The sequence below is a fragment of the Schistocerca piceifrons genome, chromosome X (genome assembly GCF_021461385.2).
Source record: "Schistocerca piceifrons isolate TAMUIC-IGC-003096 chromosome X, iqSchPice1.1, whole genome shotgun sequence".
Classification (NCBI taxonomy): Eukaryota; Metazoa; Arthropoda; class Insecta; order Orthoptera; family Acrididae; genus Schistocerca; species Schistocerca piceifrons.
The window spans coordinates 813,457,518-813,475,358 of record NC_060149.1 but is presented as its reverse complement, the minus strand read 5'-3'; the positions used below and the strand labels follow the sequence as shown (position 1 = coordinate 813,475,358).

General features: G+C 40.8%; 1 protein-coding gene across 3 annotated transcripts in view; it reads left to right on the top strand.

Moving 5' to 3' along the window:
• Nucleotides 1–10,972: 10,972 nt before the first annotated feature.
• The window catches only part of LOC124721537 (run domain Beclin-1-interacting and cysteine-rich domain-containing protein), a 161,434-nt gene continuing 154,565 nt past the window's right edge, over nt 10,973–17,841 (top strand). Inside the window, exon 1 of one of the 3 annotated variants that reach the window (XM_047246564.1) lies at nt 10,973–11,951. In XM_047246564.1, the coding sequence (XP_047102520.1) occupies nt 11,631–11,951 (321 nt within the window). In that variant the 5' untranslated portion in view covers nt 10,973–11,630. Of the gene's footprint in view, nt 11,952–12,021; nt 12,165–12,288; nt 12,456–17,841 lie in introns of those variants that run through there. The other 2 variants (XM_047246565.1, XM_047246566.1) reach the window with 2 other exon arrangements.

Genomic DNA, 17,841 nt, shown 5'->3' with positions numbered 1-17,841 from the left:
TCAGTGATCGAGCCATATCGCTAGTGCAATGCGCCTGTACGGACGGGCATTAATGATGAATGGTATTTGTTACTTATTGTAAAACTAGTGAAGAATAAATGTGTCACAACCAAAAACTAACCTAGCCGTTTCTGTCACCAAACCTCTCCCTTGAACACAGTGCGTGGGCACGGCAATAAAGCTCGTTCACTGCACGTCATTACTGTAAGCAGCGACACCACACGTCCCCGCTTCACCATTTTAAATTCAGGATTGCTTTACATCTCCCCAACCCCTTCTCCAGGTCTTCATATGTAATAAAATTGGTCTGATTTTGGTTTGCCCATGCCAAAGATTCCTCTTAGAATGTGTCCTTCATATACATAATCTTTTGTAAATTAGTCATTCCATCCATAGATATGTCACTACAACATACAACAAAATCAGCAGGGTCGTATTTTCCACCACTATTAAAACATTAAAATTCTGAACATTATTTACGGGCAGCAAATTTACAATATTGCTAACCTTCCTATGCTCTAGCATCATAAAAGCCTTGGCAGGTGCAGAAAAATGGCAGTCATATAAACCTCTGTTCAAGGCTCTTGATCTTATGACTGTTCCTGGCCTCTATATCTATGACACAATTAAGTTTTCTAAACAAAACGTACAACTTTTTTAAAATAGCCTGTTTAAGCATGATGATGAAACAAGAAACAAATCTCAGTATAAGTTGCCAGTGGAAGACTTTGCAGGAGAGATGCTCAGTAGCTCAGTATGGGTTTTTGCTGAAGTTTCGAGAACATACCTTCACCAAGGAGCCAAGCAGTATATTGCTCCCTCCTACCTATATCTCGCGAAGAGACCATGAGGATAAAATCAGAGAGATTAGATCCCACACAGAGGCATACTGAGTCTTTCTTTCCACGAACAACACGAGACTGCAATAGAAGGGAGAACCCATAGAGGTATGGGTATGATGCTGGGACATAAAATCTGTGAAAAGTTTAAAAATTATGAAGCAGAAAAATTTGTACGTCATTTTAAAAAGTACCATACGAGTAACTATTATTACAGTGTAGAACAATTTATGACTGATTGTCCCAAATAACTATACCTGATGTTTAACTTTATTCTATTTCATGCTAAAAACTATACTTTGAGTAAATATTTATTTTTAATTTTACTATATATTCAACATGATTATATTAAATCATTTTGTGGTACTTAAAATTACAAAACAGCTGTAAATTATTCTGTGTATATTTACAATTAGAAAGTAAATTTAACTGATGAGTAATCTATGTCGCAATCATTTAATTATATATCACATGTTATGTGACAATACAGTTTCTATTCTATTCTCTATTCTACCTTTCACTCTATGTTTTCAATGTTCTTTGATATCCCAGTACTGACATCAGCTGTTCACTTTATTGTCTACTTCACTAACATTCTCCATTGCACCAACCCGACTCTTTACCAAATCCCCTTTCAGCCTTTCTCCTAGCTTGGAATTTTCAGCTGTGTATTTTTCACCCAGCTTAACAGTTTCATCCCTTACCTCAGCGTTTAATCTGACACATTCTTCTTCATTTCTGTCTATTTTTAATCTTAGCTTGCCTTCTATTCCTGTCAGCTCTTCATTTAATCTTTTCTCTATAGACTGAACAATGTTTTTTTTTATTTCACTCATGCTATCTTTAACTTCTTTTAATTGTTCAATCATTTAGTTCCCTTGGGTTTTTAATTGCGCATCTTGTGCTTGCACACAATTTTGAACCTTCTTTACAATTTGTTGCAATTGTGTAAGAGATTTCAAAACTTCTTTTAATCCACCTATATCTGTAATGTCCATTGGAACAATAATATTCTTGTCTGTCGATTCTACATTGCTTGCAACTTTATTTGCTGATGCTGGTTCTCCCATTACAGCAAATAAAGAAATGAAAACATGAAAGTTTACATCACACAATAATGATTTCTGCACGTAGCATGCACTTGCAGATTTACTTAACTTTTGATGTCTACGTCTCTTCTGCTGCAATACGTACCGCCAGAAGAGGCTGCCATGACGAATCTATCATAGTCTTGTGTGGCATCACACAGCTGCTGTTATGCTTCCCGCTGCTTGGTCTGCCGCCACTCTTCCATTGAAGCACCATATCATTGTTAAAGCCTTTTTCACTCTTTCTTGCGACAACCAACACATCCTTTGTGTCGTCTACTATCATTCAGACATCCCAGATGAGAGCTCCCATTAGCTAAACGACCCTCGAAGCAACAGTTTACTTGTTGGTTCTTTATGGAATGATACTATCACTCAATTCCTTTTCAATATTAGCGTTATTTTACGATTCGTTTAATGTGTGCAGCTGGTTAGGCCAAATAAAAATCACAATTTAAAGACATGTATCACTTTATTCCAATTCGATTCCATGTCCACACTCCAGTACTGCCCAGTGGGAAAGACCCTGAACAATACCTGTCTCGGCATCTCACCACTTGCGCTGCCTCCATCACAAACCTGAGATTCAAAATAGTTTCCCTCTATATAACAATAATTTTCATAATTTTCACTCATTTTGGCATTCTAAGATTATTGCTTTATGCTAAATTTCGCTGTTCTTAATGAAATGTAATTATTCGGTTTTACTCCTAAGGAAAATTCTTCAAGACATGTGACACACAGATAGAGAATTACACTCATATTTCGGTGTGGTGCATGAATACACATTTACGAGTAGAGTTTTCCAATGAAAACAACTGAAATGTCCAAATAACATCTTTGAATTATTTTCACAGAGTCTCTAGCACATCGTCTCCCTCTAAGCACTCATGTTATTGCTATGTTACACACTCATTTACGCCCTCCAGGCCCAATAGAGTAAATTTTTCGCATGTTCCCACCCTCACTTATGCCCTCTGGGTATAAAAATTTTCTTACCTACTACTCGCACCCTCTGAGCTCCGCAAATTTGGTTTCCAAGTGCTCCTACCCTCACATCTGCTTTCTGGGTACAATTTGTTCAGAGCGCTTGCACACCACTTTCTGCCATCCATGTCCCTTATGTCTACTACTATATTTGGTTGTCTTACAGACTTGCTCCAGACAGCTCACCCGTCGCCGGCTACCAGTCTTTGCAGCCACTCCAGGGCCTCCCACGCCAACATAGTGGTGGGGCCAGGATCTCAGCCTATAGATATGGCTGCTGCACAGCTTAGTCACTGCTGTTCCTTGATATTGCCACCACGAGGTCACCTGCTCTTGGATCTGGCCGTGCTAGGAGTGATACTGCCTGCCAGATTCACATGCATCCATGCAGATAAACCTGGTGTAGCCCCATCAAACACTAGTGTCTCCTTACCAGAGGATTCGCATGAGCTTTTGTTCCAGACGTTGCCAACCTGCCACTGCCCCAACACAATTGCAGCCCCCAGCTTCCAGGGATGTCAGCCTGTCTCTGCTCTCAGCTCCAACACCGATGGATGTCACATACAGTCTCCTGGGACACCAGCTCCATGGACAGGCCCATGCTTTACGAGTCTTCAAGGTGGACACCATCCACTCATCTGTCACAGGGGAGAGGGATATGGCATATTCGCCATTTGCCGGGCAGTCCTACAGCCCCTTTCACACCAGTGGTATATGATCGGCCTAACTCAGAAGAGGTTACATCAGGAGATGTAAGAACTTCTACACTGACTAGGCCAGCAGGAGGTAGTTTGAGCACCTTTAGAGGTCACCAGCCCCGTAGACCTGTTTGCTTTCGTGGGCCACATGATCACAAATAATTCCTGTAGTACCTCTATGTGGCCTGGGTATTTAGGAAACTGCAACACCACTCCAAACCAGTCTTCCATAGAGCTCTGGGTCAGGCGCCGACTGCACCCAGAGTTCTTCAGCCAGAATGTCGATGGAACCTTTGTTACACGAAACACTATGCCACACCAAGTGAGGAAGCCCCAGCGTCTGTGTTCATCATCACCAAGACTTCAGTTCTGTACTGGAGACGACCAAGGACATGGTATTGGGCACTGACATTCACTGCATTACTTTGTTCTACTTCTGAATGAAACTTAAACTTTGTTTCATCATTATGGCCTTCAGCCTAAGTTCATACTTGTGTAAATTCAGTGCTAATCAAGAACTTTCACAAACTATTGTAATGACTAATTATTCTCAAAAGGGGCAGTATTTTGGTCTATTTATTTTTCAGTCAAACTGAACTGTTTGTTGTGTTGTGTTTTGTGTTGTTATGTTTTCATTGCCACTCAACCGGTTCAAGACTTATTAGTTATCTATTTCTCAAGCTGCCTATTAGTCCACTGAGTGCTTCAGCAGTTTCCTACCAAGTATATTTCACCTTGTTCGATATTTTATTCTGTGGATATCTTGGAACTCACAAATACCAAACACTTATGATATCCACATTATCCTATTAGCAACATAACGTTCTCTTCTGATGACTCCAACACTCACACAACTCACATTCAGTAACGAAAGCAATTTGCATGCAAAATAGCAGTCGAATGTCCTCTGCACTGCCAAGCAACATTATCTTGGAGGGTGGAGGGTCCATACTATACTGGATGTATAAGCCATGTCTCCCCAATATCCTTTCTTCCAGGAGTGTTAGTCCACTGTTGCCTGTATTAGAGGTCAGAGGGCTGAAATGTGCAATATGTTAAGGTCTACTGCATGGCTATGGCTTCGTTGAATTGAATCAAATTGTTTGTTCAAGATGATGATGAAGAGTATACAGGGTGGTCCATTGATCGCGACCAGGCCAAATAACTCACGAAATAAGCGTCAAACGAAAAAACTACAGAGAACGAAACTCGTCTAGCTTGAAGGGGGAAACCAGATGGCGCTATGGTTGGCCTGCTAGATGGCGCTGCCACAGGTCAAACGGATATCAACTGCGTTTTTTAAACAAGCAACCCCCATTTTTATTACATATTCGTGTATTACGCAAAGAAATATGAATGTTTTAATTAGATCACTTTTTTCGCTTTGTGATAGATGGCGCTGTAATAGTCACAAACATATGGCTCACAGTTTTAGACAAACAGTTGGTAACAGGTAGGTTTTTTAAATTAAAATACAGAACATAGGTACGTTTAAACATTTTATTTCGGTTGTTCCAATGTGATACATGTACCTTTGTGAACTTATCATTTTTCAGAACGCATGCTGTTACAGCGTGATTACCTGTAAATACCACATTAATGCAATAAATGCTCAAAATGATGTCCGTCAACCTCAATGCATTTGGCAATACGTGTAACGACATTCCTCTCAACAGCGAGTAGTTCGTCTTCCGTAATGTTCGCACATGCATTGACAATGCGCTGACGCGTGTTGTCAGGCGTTGTCGGTGGATCACGATAGCAAATATCCTTCAACTTTCCCCACAAAAAGAAATCTGGAGATGTCAGATCTGGTGAACGTGCGGGCCATGGTATGGTGCTACGACGACCAATCCACCTGTCATAAAATATGCTATTCAATACCGCTTCAACCACACGCGAGCTATGTCCCAGACATCCATCATGTTAGAAGTACATCGCCATTCTGTTGTGCAGTGAAACATCTTGTAGTAACATCAGTAGAACATTACGTAGGAAATCAGCATACATTGCACCATTTTGATGGCCATCGATAAAATGGGGGCCAATTATCCTTCCTCCCATAATGCCGCACCATACATTAACCCGCCAAGGTCGCTGATGTTCCACTTGTCGCAGCCATCATGGATTTTGCGTTGCCCAATAGTGCATATTATGCCGATTTACGTTACTGCTGTTGGTGAATGATGCTTCGTCGCAAAATAGAACGCTTGCAAAAAATCTGTCATCGTCCCATAATTTCTCTTGTGCCCAGTGACAGAACTGTACACGACGTTCGAAGTTGTCACCATGCAATGCCTGGTGCATAGAAATATGGTACGGGTGCAATCGATGTTGATGTAGCATTCTCAACACCGACGTTTTTGAGATTCCCGATTCTTGCGCAGTTTGTCTGCTACTGATGTGTGGATTAGCCACAACAGCAGCTAAAACACCTACTTGGGCTTCATCATTTGTTGCGGGTCGTGGTTGACATTTCACATGTGGCTGAACACTTCCTGTTTCCTTAATTAACGTAACTATCTGGCGAACGGTCTGGACACTTGGATGATGTCGTCCAGCATACCAAGCAGGATACATAGCACACGCCCATTGGGCATTTTGATCACAATAGCCATACATCAGCACGATATTGACCTTTTCCGCAAATGGTAAACGGTCCATTGTAACACGGGTAATGTATCATGAAGCACATACCATCCGCACAGACGAAATGTTACGTGATACCACGTACTTGTACGTTTGTGACTATTACAGCACCATCTATCACAAAGCGAAAAAAGTGGTCCAACTAAAACATGAATATTTCTTTATGTACTAAACGAATATGTAACAAAAAATGAGGGTTCCTTTTTAAAAAAAACGCAGTTGATATCCGTTTGACCTATAGCAGCGCCACCTAGCGTGCCAATCATAGCGCCATCTGGTTTCCCCCTTCAAGCTAGACAAGTTTCGTTCTTTGTAGCTTTTTCATTTGGTGCTTATTTCATGAGATTTGGCCCGGTCACTATCAATGGACCACCCTGTACATAAGATTTGTTAAAATAACTATCATGTCACAGCCATATATTATGTCACAGTTCCTAGAAACCGTCACATTAGTTTAATACCATTTGCATAGGAGTGAACATGATAATACATTTCGGATAACAAGTAGATCGACATAATTGCAATCTGTGAAATACTGTGCATAGGCATCTCAGTAAACTGTGTGGTTGCTAAACATGTAACTGTAAATCTGAGATAAGAAATGTCATCCTTTGTTATGAAGTAGACGAATTACACAAAAGTTTATCACAAAAGTTTGTAATCGTTGCGACGAAATGAGAATAAAATGTGCAGTTGTAACATGAAGTCGACATGTTACTGCGTGAAATTAGTTTTTTGAAGCTAGTACCACATGTTATTTGTTGGAATCATATCTACAAATGGAAACAGAGTACAAATTTAGAATAGCTGTCATGCCATCTGCCTGCGGTGAAATCTTAAATGTAATCTCAGCCTAGCTTGCACACTGACGTTACAAATTAAGACATTGTCAGCTTGACGACTCTGGCCTAACCAGTCTCGCAAAGTATGCATTTACAGGATGTTTCAAAAATGACCAGTATATTTGAAACGGCAATAAAAACTAAACGAGCAGCGATAGAAATACACCGTTTGTTGCAATATGCTTGGGACAACAGTACATTTTCAGGCAGACAAACTTTCGAAATTACAGTAGTTACAATTTTCAACAACAGATGGCGCTGCGGTCTGGGAAACTCTATAGTACGATATTTTCCACATATCCACCATGCGTAGCAATAATATGGCGTAGTCTCTGAATGAAATTACCCAAAACCTTTGACAACGTGTCTGGCGGAATGGCTTCACATGCAGATGAGATGTACTGCTTCAGCTGTTCAATTGTTTCTGGATTCTGGCGGTACACCTGGTCTTTCAAGTGTCCCCACAGAAAGAAGTCACAGGGGTTCATGTCTGGCGAATAGGGAGGCCAATCCACGCCGCCTCCTGTATGTTTCGGACAGCCCAAAGCAATCACACGATCATCGAAATATTCATTCAGGAAATTAAAGACGTCGGCTGTGCGATGTGGCCGGGCACCATCTTGCATAAACCACGAGGTGTTCGCAGTGTCGTCTAAGGCAGTTTGTACCGCCACAAATTCACGAAGAATGTCCAGATAGCGTGATGCAGTAATAGTTTCGGATCTGAAAAATGGGCCAATGATTCCTTTGGAAGAAATGGCGGCCCAGACCAGGACTTTTTGAGGATGCAGGGACGATGGGACTGCAACATGGGGCTTTTCGGTTCCCCATATGCACCAGTTCTGTTTATTGACGAAGCCGTCCAGGTAAAAATAAGCTTCGTCAGTAAACCAAATGCTGCCCACATGCATATCGCCGTCATCAATCCTGTGCACTATATCGTTAGCGAATGTCTCTCGTGCAGCAATGGTAGCGGCGCTGAGGGGTGCCGCATTTGAATTTTGTATGGATAGAGGTGTAAACTCTGGCGCATGAGACGATACGTGGATGTTGGCGTCATTTGGACCGCAGCTGCAACACGGCGAACGGAAACCCGAGGCCGCTGTTGGATCACCTGCTGCACTAGCTGCACGTTGGCCTCTGTGGTTGCTGTACGCGGTCGCCCTACCTTTCCAGCACGTTCATCTGTCACGTTGCCAGTCCGTTGAAATTTTTCAAACAGATCCTTTATTGTATCGCTTTTCAGTCCTTTGGTTACATTAAACCTCCGTTGAAAACTTCGTATTGTTGCAACAACACTGTGTTCTAGGCGGTGGAATTCCAACACCAGAAAAATCCTCTGTTCTAAGGAATAAACCATGTTGTCTACAGCACACTTGCATGTTGTGAATAGCACACGCTTACAGCAGAAAGACGACGTACAGAATGGCGCACCCACAGACAGCGTTGTCTTCTATATCTTTCACATCACTTGCAGCGCCATCTGTTGGTGAAAATTGTAACTACTGTAATTTCGAAAGTTTGTCCCCCTGAAAATGTACTGTTGTCCCAAGCATATTGCAACAAACGGTGTATTTCTATCGCTGCTCGTTTAGTTTTTATTGCCGTTTCAAATATACTGGTCATTTTTGAAACACCCTGTAACTTCTGTGTAGTTTGGAAGGTGGGAGACGAGATACAGGTGGAACGTGGGCTGTGAGGGCAGGTCGTAAGTCATGCCTGAATAGCTCAATTGGAAGATTACGAAAGGCAAAGGTCCTAGCTTCAAGTACCAATAGGCACACAGTTTTAATCTGCCAGGAAGTTCTCGAGTGTTGTTTCACTTCTCAGTAAGGTATCATACAAAATTGGTAAGGAACTTCTGTTATGAAGTTTGCATTGGTCATTAATAAACATTTATCATTGGTGGTTCCTTAATTACGTTACTGTATTCCGAACTTTTGCATCACGGATGGTACCTCATAACCGCTTTTTCACAGTCCGGCACTGGGCTAAGCGAATTGACGTCATGTTGACGTCTCGACTGGTGTAAGCCTTCAGCATTTGACGTTGACGTCGCTTGACGATCCATTGTTTTTGTTGCCATATTGTCTTAATTAACTTTAATTCACCTCGTCATCTCTGTAGTTAACTTCGATGTTTCTTAACCCATCAGCACCTGAATTAATTTTTTCGTGATTTTTTAAAATAATTGCGTTATTATGTCTGTAAAAGGCATAAATAAGACAACAGAGTTGTTTTGACGAAAGTCATTACCGCCATTAGCAAGATATTTGATGTTGCCAATTGGCAACGCTAGGCGCTTTCACTACCTAAATTTATATGGATTACAACTTCAACTAAAATAAGTAGGTTGTTCAAATTTCTTATTACATATACAAGTTTTGTGCAAATTTATTATTCAGTCTTCATCATACAATTGATACTTTATAACAAAGTACAATTAATAATCAAAAATCAAACCTTGAACTCAGCATTATTTACATGAAATGAAATAAAACAGTCAACACACAATCCCACACTACACTTTGAACACACTGTTCTCACAATATATTTATAGTACTTGTGGGCACATCTTTTCTTCTTCTTTCCTTCTGTGTGCTGCACGATGAGGTCAGTCTTATCAAACCTAATTGAATCTGATATGCGGCTGTCGGAACATGCCCTTGATGCAGATGGTCTCCCGGGTGCTTTTGGTAAAGCTTGGTGTCTTTGCAAGTACACTGTTGCTACTTCTCTCTTGAAATCAAGCTGAGAAATAGTTTGGTTTCTTGTTTTATTATACAAACTCCAACTGTTTTGTATGGCAACATCTAACATTCATGCGAAGAGACACCAGTACCATTTCTTGCTTCTTATTGCAATGCGATAGCATGCTAGATTCTGGTCTATCTGATCAGTAACTCCCATATATGTGCTATATTTGGCTACCAGTTTTGGTCTGGGAATCATTATATTTCGCTTTTTTAGTTGCGAGAATCTCTTGACTTGCCCCACATGACGAAGAGATCATTGTGACAACTGTGTTGCCCAGCCACCGCACATACAATAATCCACCATTCTTCTCTATTGCCCGCCAACGTGTTCATTTCCCGAATCTTCATCTGTGTCTACATTCGGATCTGGGGGCTCAACAAGCACATCACCTTCAATATCGTCATTATAAAGAATCTCCAGCGCCTCAGCAAGCGAGAAACCTCTTCTAAAACAAAAAAGAGAAAATTCGTCCTTTTACTGAGTACAAGCGCCTAGCGTTGCCATATGGCAACACCGAAGTTCAAACGGCCTAAATGAACGTAATTTATTTCACAGCAAGCAGTGACGTCCAAAGAATATATATTTGAGTATTTAAAGCACAGCCATACTAAAAAACCAAATTATATATCGTAAGTTATTGTGTAATACATACTTACTCTAACTTATACTCCATTTTTCTTCGTCATTCAGCGAACAACGACTTCCAACACTGCTTACGCCGCAGAATTTAAATGTATTGTTAAAACTGTTGCGTTGTGGTGATCTTTGCAGTCTTGCGGAACGGAATCCAGTGCTGCCAACACTCTCGCTTCGTTGAGGTCGCGGAATCGACGATTTTTAAAAAGTGTTACAAACGTTGCCATATGGCAACGCACGCCGCTAATGTGTTGAGATGAACGGTACCTCATAACCTCATTTTCGCCATTCAGTAATAAGTGATGCTACGTAATGTTTACGTTTCGTCTACCATTTGATGGTTATGTTCCCTGCAGTTGCATTGACGTCCAGTTTGAATCGATCTTAATGGTAGCGTCTTCGACGTTGATTCTTGTTCGAGAGTAGAACATCATTGGTTTATACCTAGGAGGTTAAAATTAACTTCCTTGGTTTATTATCACATAGTAATATCACTACACCTTCGACCATAAAGTATCTATGGTCGAACACTCGGTTAGTAAAGTCACTGATGTTTCAGGTGATTCTGACAGTCAGAGAAGTGGAAGCGTGTTGTAGAGAACGTCAATTCAGAAAGAGCTTTCGTGGATAGACAATACTGATGGAACAATAGCAGCTTAGTTGTTTTTTTTTCTTGTTTAAATGACGAATACATTGAAGTCTAAGGAAAAACTAGATCTAAGAAGACGTCTCGTCGACAGAGTTTGTGCCTTACGCATTTATATAAAACAAGGAAATACGTTGCATCGTCGCTATTAAACATGAAGTGCATAAGGATACACAACAGAATGAGCGTGGAAAGTAGTGCTACTTGAAATTAGTACAAACTAATTGTCTAATATGGTACGCAGTAAAGTCCTGGATTGTTCTACGGGTTCTTGTGTTCGATATTTTTCGACAGATTTACTACGCTTCTAGAGATTAACATTGTAGGGACTCATCGTGCTGTGCTGTAGAAATTTGAAGTGTTGATGTGCCTGTTTGTGTGTTTAAACAGCTGTCTCTCGAGAAATACCTTGATTTGGACAACGTCATACAATACGAAATCCCTTGGGCATCGCAGCAATTTCTTGTTAACATCGACGACCTGTGAAAATGAATGCAATAATTCGGAGTGTTACCGCTTTTGGTGGAAGAGAGAACATGGTGAAAGATTCTTTGATGAGCCATTTATCAGAAAGTGTGAAAGATATACAGCTTCAACACACTGAGCCTCAAGATGCTGCAAAAATTGTCAGTAACAATGACACAACGAACTCACTCTGCACTGTACTGGAAGCTATATTCATTCACGGCTTGAAAGATACGTTCTTAAATAGAGTAAGCCAGGCAATCGGTGCAGATCCTGACCAAAGACCTGAGCCAACGTTTTGGGGACCATTATTGGTTTTTTCTCATCGCGAAATAATCGATCAGGTTAGACATTTGACCATTATGTATTTGTTAAGTGCATATATACATTGGAAATCTCGTATAACCACAAACAACTTACACGGTATAAATTTGTCATTTACATTCTCTCTCTTAGAACAGTAAATAAGACTGTTATATTGTCACTGTTGTGCATCAACTGACGATGGATATGCATTTGGATAGACCTGATCAACTTCTGGACAGAGCTCGGAATAAGTTAGTATCAATGACGTTTTCTTTCATTTGACTGTTCTAGTAGCTCATGTGCTAATACTTTCTCCAGCACTCCTTTTAAGTTCACATAACTTATCAAGAGAATAATCGAATTTGGTAAAGTCAGTGTGGTTGATTGATGAAACTTGAATGTAGGCTGTACACTCTTCGTTTCCTCTCAACATCATCAATGAAAGGGAAGAAGGAAGATAAGCCTTTGACTCCTGTTCATTGCAAACTATTGAGTGTTGTAGCGTCATTTTTTTTTACAGAGAATTGTCGACAGTTATACTGGTAATCACATTTCATGTACTGTGTTTATAATACTGGTACCCCTTTATTTCCCCATGTTTGTATGTTGTCTGTTCCCTGAAAGTTACGTGTATACCAAAATACTGCAACCATTACCATGTAAAAATAGACTGTACAGAAACCATTTCTGTGATTCCATACACCCTGTTAAGCAACAGTCACATAAGTAGCAATTTAAAATAATATAAGATAATGGTACATTTTAAAATTTGCTGCTTATGATTAATTCATCCAATCTGCATATTGGTGTTACGTGTTTTTTTTTTCCCCCCCTCCTAAGTGAGTCCTAAGGTTTTTAAATCAGTTTTGGTCTGCTGTTTCCCCAAATTACGCTATAGGAAATACTGCAACCATCCACTGGTCTTTTTGAAAATAATTTATTGTACCATTAAGAGTTTCGGGCCAGCGCCCTTTGTAAAAATGGTATTGTTGACTTCTTTGTAAGTTTTACATTTGTCTTCCTGAAAAGGCCTTCACATATTTTAAGGCAGAGGTTTGATTTTCTTTTACAATTCATGATAACCAATGAACTGAACTACCGTAAATACAGTTATATGTAGTTCAGTTCATTCAAACCTCATGGAATTGCTAGAACGACATACATCTCTGCTTTCAAATTTGTATCAGGGGTTTTGTTGAACCAAAAACACCACAACATAGCAGACAAATAATCTGCCATGCAGCCTTTCAAGAAAAATTGACCTTGCATCAGCGTATTAACAGTGGTCAGAAAACTTAAAAGCAAATTTTCTTGAGAATTTTTTAGAGTTGCATCAGATTATTCTGGGCAATTAATATTTGCATGTTGAACTTCGCATAACATAAATATAAAAAAATATAAAAATCAGATTGCTGCTGTGTCTTACACATCAGCATATACAGCTACATAGCAATGGTCCCGAATTTAAAGTTCATAAAACACTAAATTAAAAACATAAGACAGGAACACAGTATCTCCTGAACCACATTAAATCAAACTATTCTGTGCATTGTCAGAAGTCAGTGTGGCAGTTAGCTTAAGCCCTGGGTTATATTTTATATTTGTCTCACACGAAGTACCCTTTTGTGCTTTTAATGTATACCATATGACCTCTTTGCTAGCATATAATTTGTGAGAATTACTTCCATGAAAAAGTGCGCAACAGTTTGGTACTCGGATACCTCTGAAACAGTGAAGTACCTGTATGACCTAATACAGTGGGTGGCACACAGTGGTTCACCATCCTCAGCACAGAGGCTAGGTATATGGCTAGTCCTATAGGCACATGGGTCCAGCCAAATACTGTCTTGGTTGATAGCACTGGATGTCTATGGCTACTTATGTCTTGTTGATCCATAAAATGTGCATCCATAATCTAGCCAGGGTCTAAATTTGTGATAAAGGCACTTAAATATGTTCAGTGTCTTGAGGAACCTAGGCTTTTTTTTTACTGTTATATTTTGCTTGTCCCCTCCCTAAAACCCCCAGTTGCCCTCGGATGTCCCATTACTTTGATTGTATTTTTGGTGGGAGATGTTCTTGTCTTATTTATACGTATTTTCGTGTTTGTTGCCGTGTATATGTGGTGATATCATAGGTACAATATTGGAGATGCTTAGAATAGCCATTTCCACCATATTGATGACGTAATGGGTCAAAGCAGACGGGTGGGATCAGACACTTCCGTATTCCCAATAATTAGCATAACAGTAGAGTTTTTGTGAAGATAATGTTTTTTATAACAAATGCTCAACATGTAGGCAGTCATTCTTCAACAATATCTGTAGACGAGGAACAATGTTGTGAACAACACTGTACAGCATATCAGTAGGTATGGTGAAAAATTGTCGTCGGATGTTGTCTTTGAACATCCGTATGGATGATTGCAGCAGACTAGGGCCATCATGTAACCCCACAACCAATAATCTCATGGGTTGAGGCCTGAGAATCTGGGAGACCAAGCATGACTGGAGGGATGGAGCAGCACGTTATCCTCACCACATGATGTGGACAAGGGGTCTTTCACACTTGTAACAATGTGGGGTGGAGTGCCACCCTGCATAAGTAACACCTCCCAGCAGGTATTCATCAGGCTAGGGATGATGGGATTCTGTAACATATCAGTGTACCTCGCACACAGCATGCTGGCTGTTTGAAAAGCAGCAGCTTGCATTTCCTCAAAGAAAAGGGTCCAGTCACAATTGGTGTGAAAAATTCATGACACCGTAACTTTCTCATCATGCAGTTGGGTTTCCATGACAGTTCTAAGATTTTCAGTACCCCAAATTCTGCAGTTGTGGGTGCTGATAGACCCTCAGAGTGTGAAATGGACTTCGCAGGTCGACAGCACATTAAACAACCAGTCATCATCTTCCCAGATTTCTTTTAAATTCCCCCACTGCAAATGTTTTCTACATCACAAGGCCAATGGCTAACAGTTGATGACACTGTTTTTTGAACAGATAGCATAGGAGGGAATGCCTTGGTTCTCTCCAAACAGTACTGTGTGGGATGCCAGTTCGATGTGCAAACAGGTGTCACTATGCAGAGATGACCCCACTAAAGTCTCAATTTTTTCCTGAACTGCCCAAGCAGCAGTAATGCTTGCATGGATGTAGACTTCCCTGGTGTATACAGTTGATGAAAAGCTCTCAGGTTTCCAGGTGGGTGGCAGTGTTATGACATTGCAGCAAGTGATGTAGTCATCATCTTCTGGCGAAGCGTAAACATTGTGTGGATGCTGTTCTACATATATCTGCTATGTGCCCCTCTCCACCTGTCCCTGGGAGGCTGGGTACAGAGAGGGTGACAGGCACAGTGTGGGGGAGGGGGTGAAATCACCACCATTGTCCTCGCGAGACAGGACCAGAATGCTCTAACCCCCACCATAGCAACTTCACTACACCACCCCCCTCTGTCTGCCAGCCATTCTGCACCCAGCCTCCTGGAGCAAGGTGGAGGGGGGGCACACCGCAGATATAAGTAGGATGGCATCCACAAAATCTTCACCAGAAGACTATATGTACGTCACTTGTCGTAATGTTGTAGTTTTACAATACTGCCACCTGAATGGATACCAGAGAGCTTTTCATCAGCATTAGCATGTGTGTTGGTTGCCCAATATGGGGCTGATTGTCCAAACAACCTGTGGCTTCAAATTTTGTGATTTTCTTCACACCAACTGCACTGTTAACCATTCAAATACCCATCTTATGGCAATAGGATGATAAAGCTGCAGTAGTGGATTCTCCAGTCTGATTATAAGGCTTCACTAACGGCGCCATGTGACAATTTATTTATTTATTTATTTATTTATTTTTTTCATCTAACCCTCTCTCACTATAGCTCATTTTATATAAGATTCTCATGCAGCGTCACTGATTTTTTGCTGTCCAGTACCATCTGTTGGCCAACTTTTTGCACTTGTTTTTTTGATTTCAATAAAGCCCCATGTAATTTTAGGCATAGGTGTCAGTTTTTACATCTCTACGTACATTGTTCTGTCAGTTAGTGCATTTTCAAAATGTTAATGGACTGCATATAAAATATGGACATATTAGGTGTTACTTGCACAGGAAAGTCGATTTTATAGCTGCCTCCAGCTATATGATGGTGGATTGATACCTCCTGAATATATAGGAGGGGATCAGGAGCTTCCTGGTCTCTAGGATCCCGATCAGGCAACAGTAAACCATATGCTCAAAGGTATTTGCTACAAAGTGCTTCCAATAAGTACTGACACATGTTTGAGGTGCCGGACTGCAGTTGCTTCTCTCCCCAGTTTGGAAACTTGGCCTGACTGCACATTTTATTTTTTAGGTTTTTTCTTGGAATTTTCTCCTAGTTGCAACAGCAGACTGTACATGATTTGGTCTTGTCTGGGTGTAGTACCAGGAGACTCTGATAGTGATTAAGTCTAGGTGTGGCATTTGGGGGCCCCCTCTTTCATTGCAGCTGCTCTAAGTTTCCTACTGTGCTTCCTGGGAATTCTTCTGATGGTATGTGTGCTGAAGTGATGGAACAGTTGAGTGCGTCCGGGAAGTTTTGACACACTCTTCTTGATCTCATTAAAAATACAGTGGCATTTAGCCCTCGTCACCCAAAAAGCTGAGTGTTTCTCAGTAGATAGTCAGCATCTGAACTTTCAATTTCCCACCAGTCTGATCCTGATTGTGGAGCAGCACTCTTCATTCCAGCAGGACAGCAACAGTCTTCATGGATGTCTTAAAGGCGTTGGGGATAGACGAGTCAGTGGGTTCGTGGGTCACTGTTATAATGTGATCCACCCATTCCTGAATGCTGTCTTGACATTTAAAGTGAGCTAACAGTACAGCATCTAGTTCACCTTTCCAAGCATCCACTTTGGCAGCTTTCTTTTACACACTTCTTGGTGTGCCCTACATATGCAGATGGGGGAATTAGTCATGGCAGTGCAAATTGCCAACTGCTTGACACTGAACAGTGTCTGAAGGGCAGGACTGCATATTGATATCTACAGAAGAGAATGACCATATAGTGGTACTGAAGTGTATGCTCTGTCCCAGTCCAGGAGGATAAATACATGACATTCTCAAAAGCTGGAACCTGGCAACAGATGGTGGTCGACCCCCGTGCACGAACATCCCCACAGAGGAGGAATGGTTGAGAAGTTTGTGAATTACAAGAACCTCTTGAGATAAATCTTGATTAGGAAGCAGGTACAGAGAGCATAGTGTCATTCCATTGGGCACACTCATACTATTTGAGCAACTGGTGGTGGTGGTGGTGGTGGTGGTGGTGGTGGTGGTGGTGGTTTGTGGGTACACATCAGCTATGGCAGGAACTGCTTGTAACCTTAAGTTAACTGTTCTTGCTCCTTCATGTGTGTCCTGAACCCATTCATGTTCCAGTGCACTATGGGATCTATTTTGTCAGTTTTGCTACAGAAATTAGATGGATTGTAGTTTAGGGTTAAAAAGAGGGACTGGTTGGTTCACTATGACAGACTATGTATTCCATTATTTTCACGGACGTGTCCTCTTCAGATTCACCATTCAGAAGAAAATGGTGTTATCTGGCAAATTGTGCTTCTGATTATTTGTATGGTGTTTTTCTTTTGGTGGCAATATTGGTGGGGATGTGTGCTTTGTGATGGTGCTTACTGTGCTTTGTAACTCATCCCACCAAACTATAGAGTTTAAAGACTGGATTAATTGAAAATAAAGAAAAATTATGATGGTTTTAATACCTCAGGTGTTCATCAACCCTTCCTCCTCCACTTAAGTACAACTTGCAAAACGTTCATACAGCTGTGTTAAACTGTCAGAAAAGTGCTTCATTCAGATGTTTTTAAACTTTTGTGTCACATCGGGTTGAATGTTATGTCATTAAAGCATTGAACCTTATGTG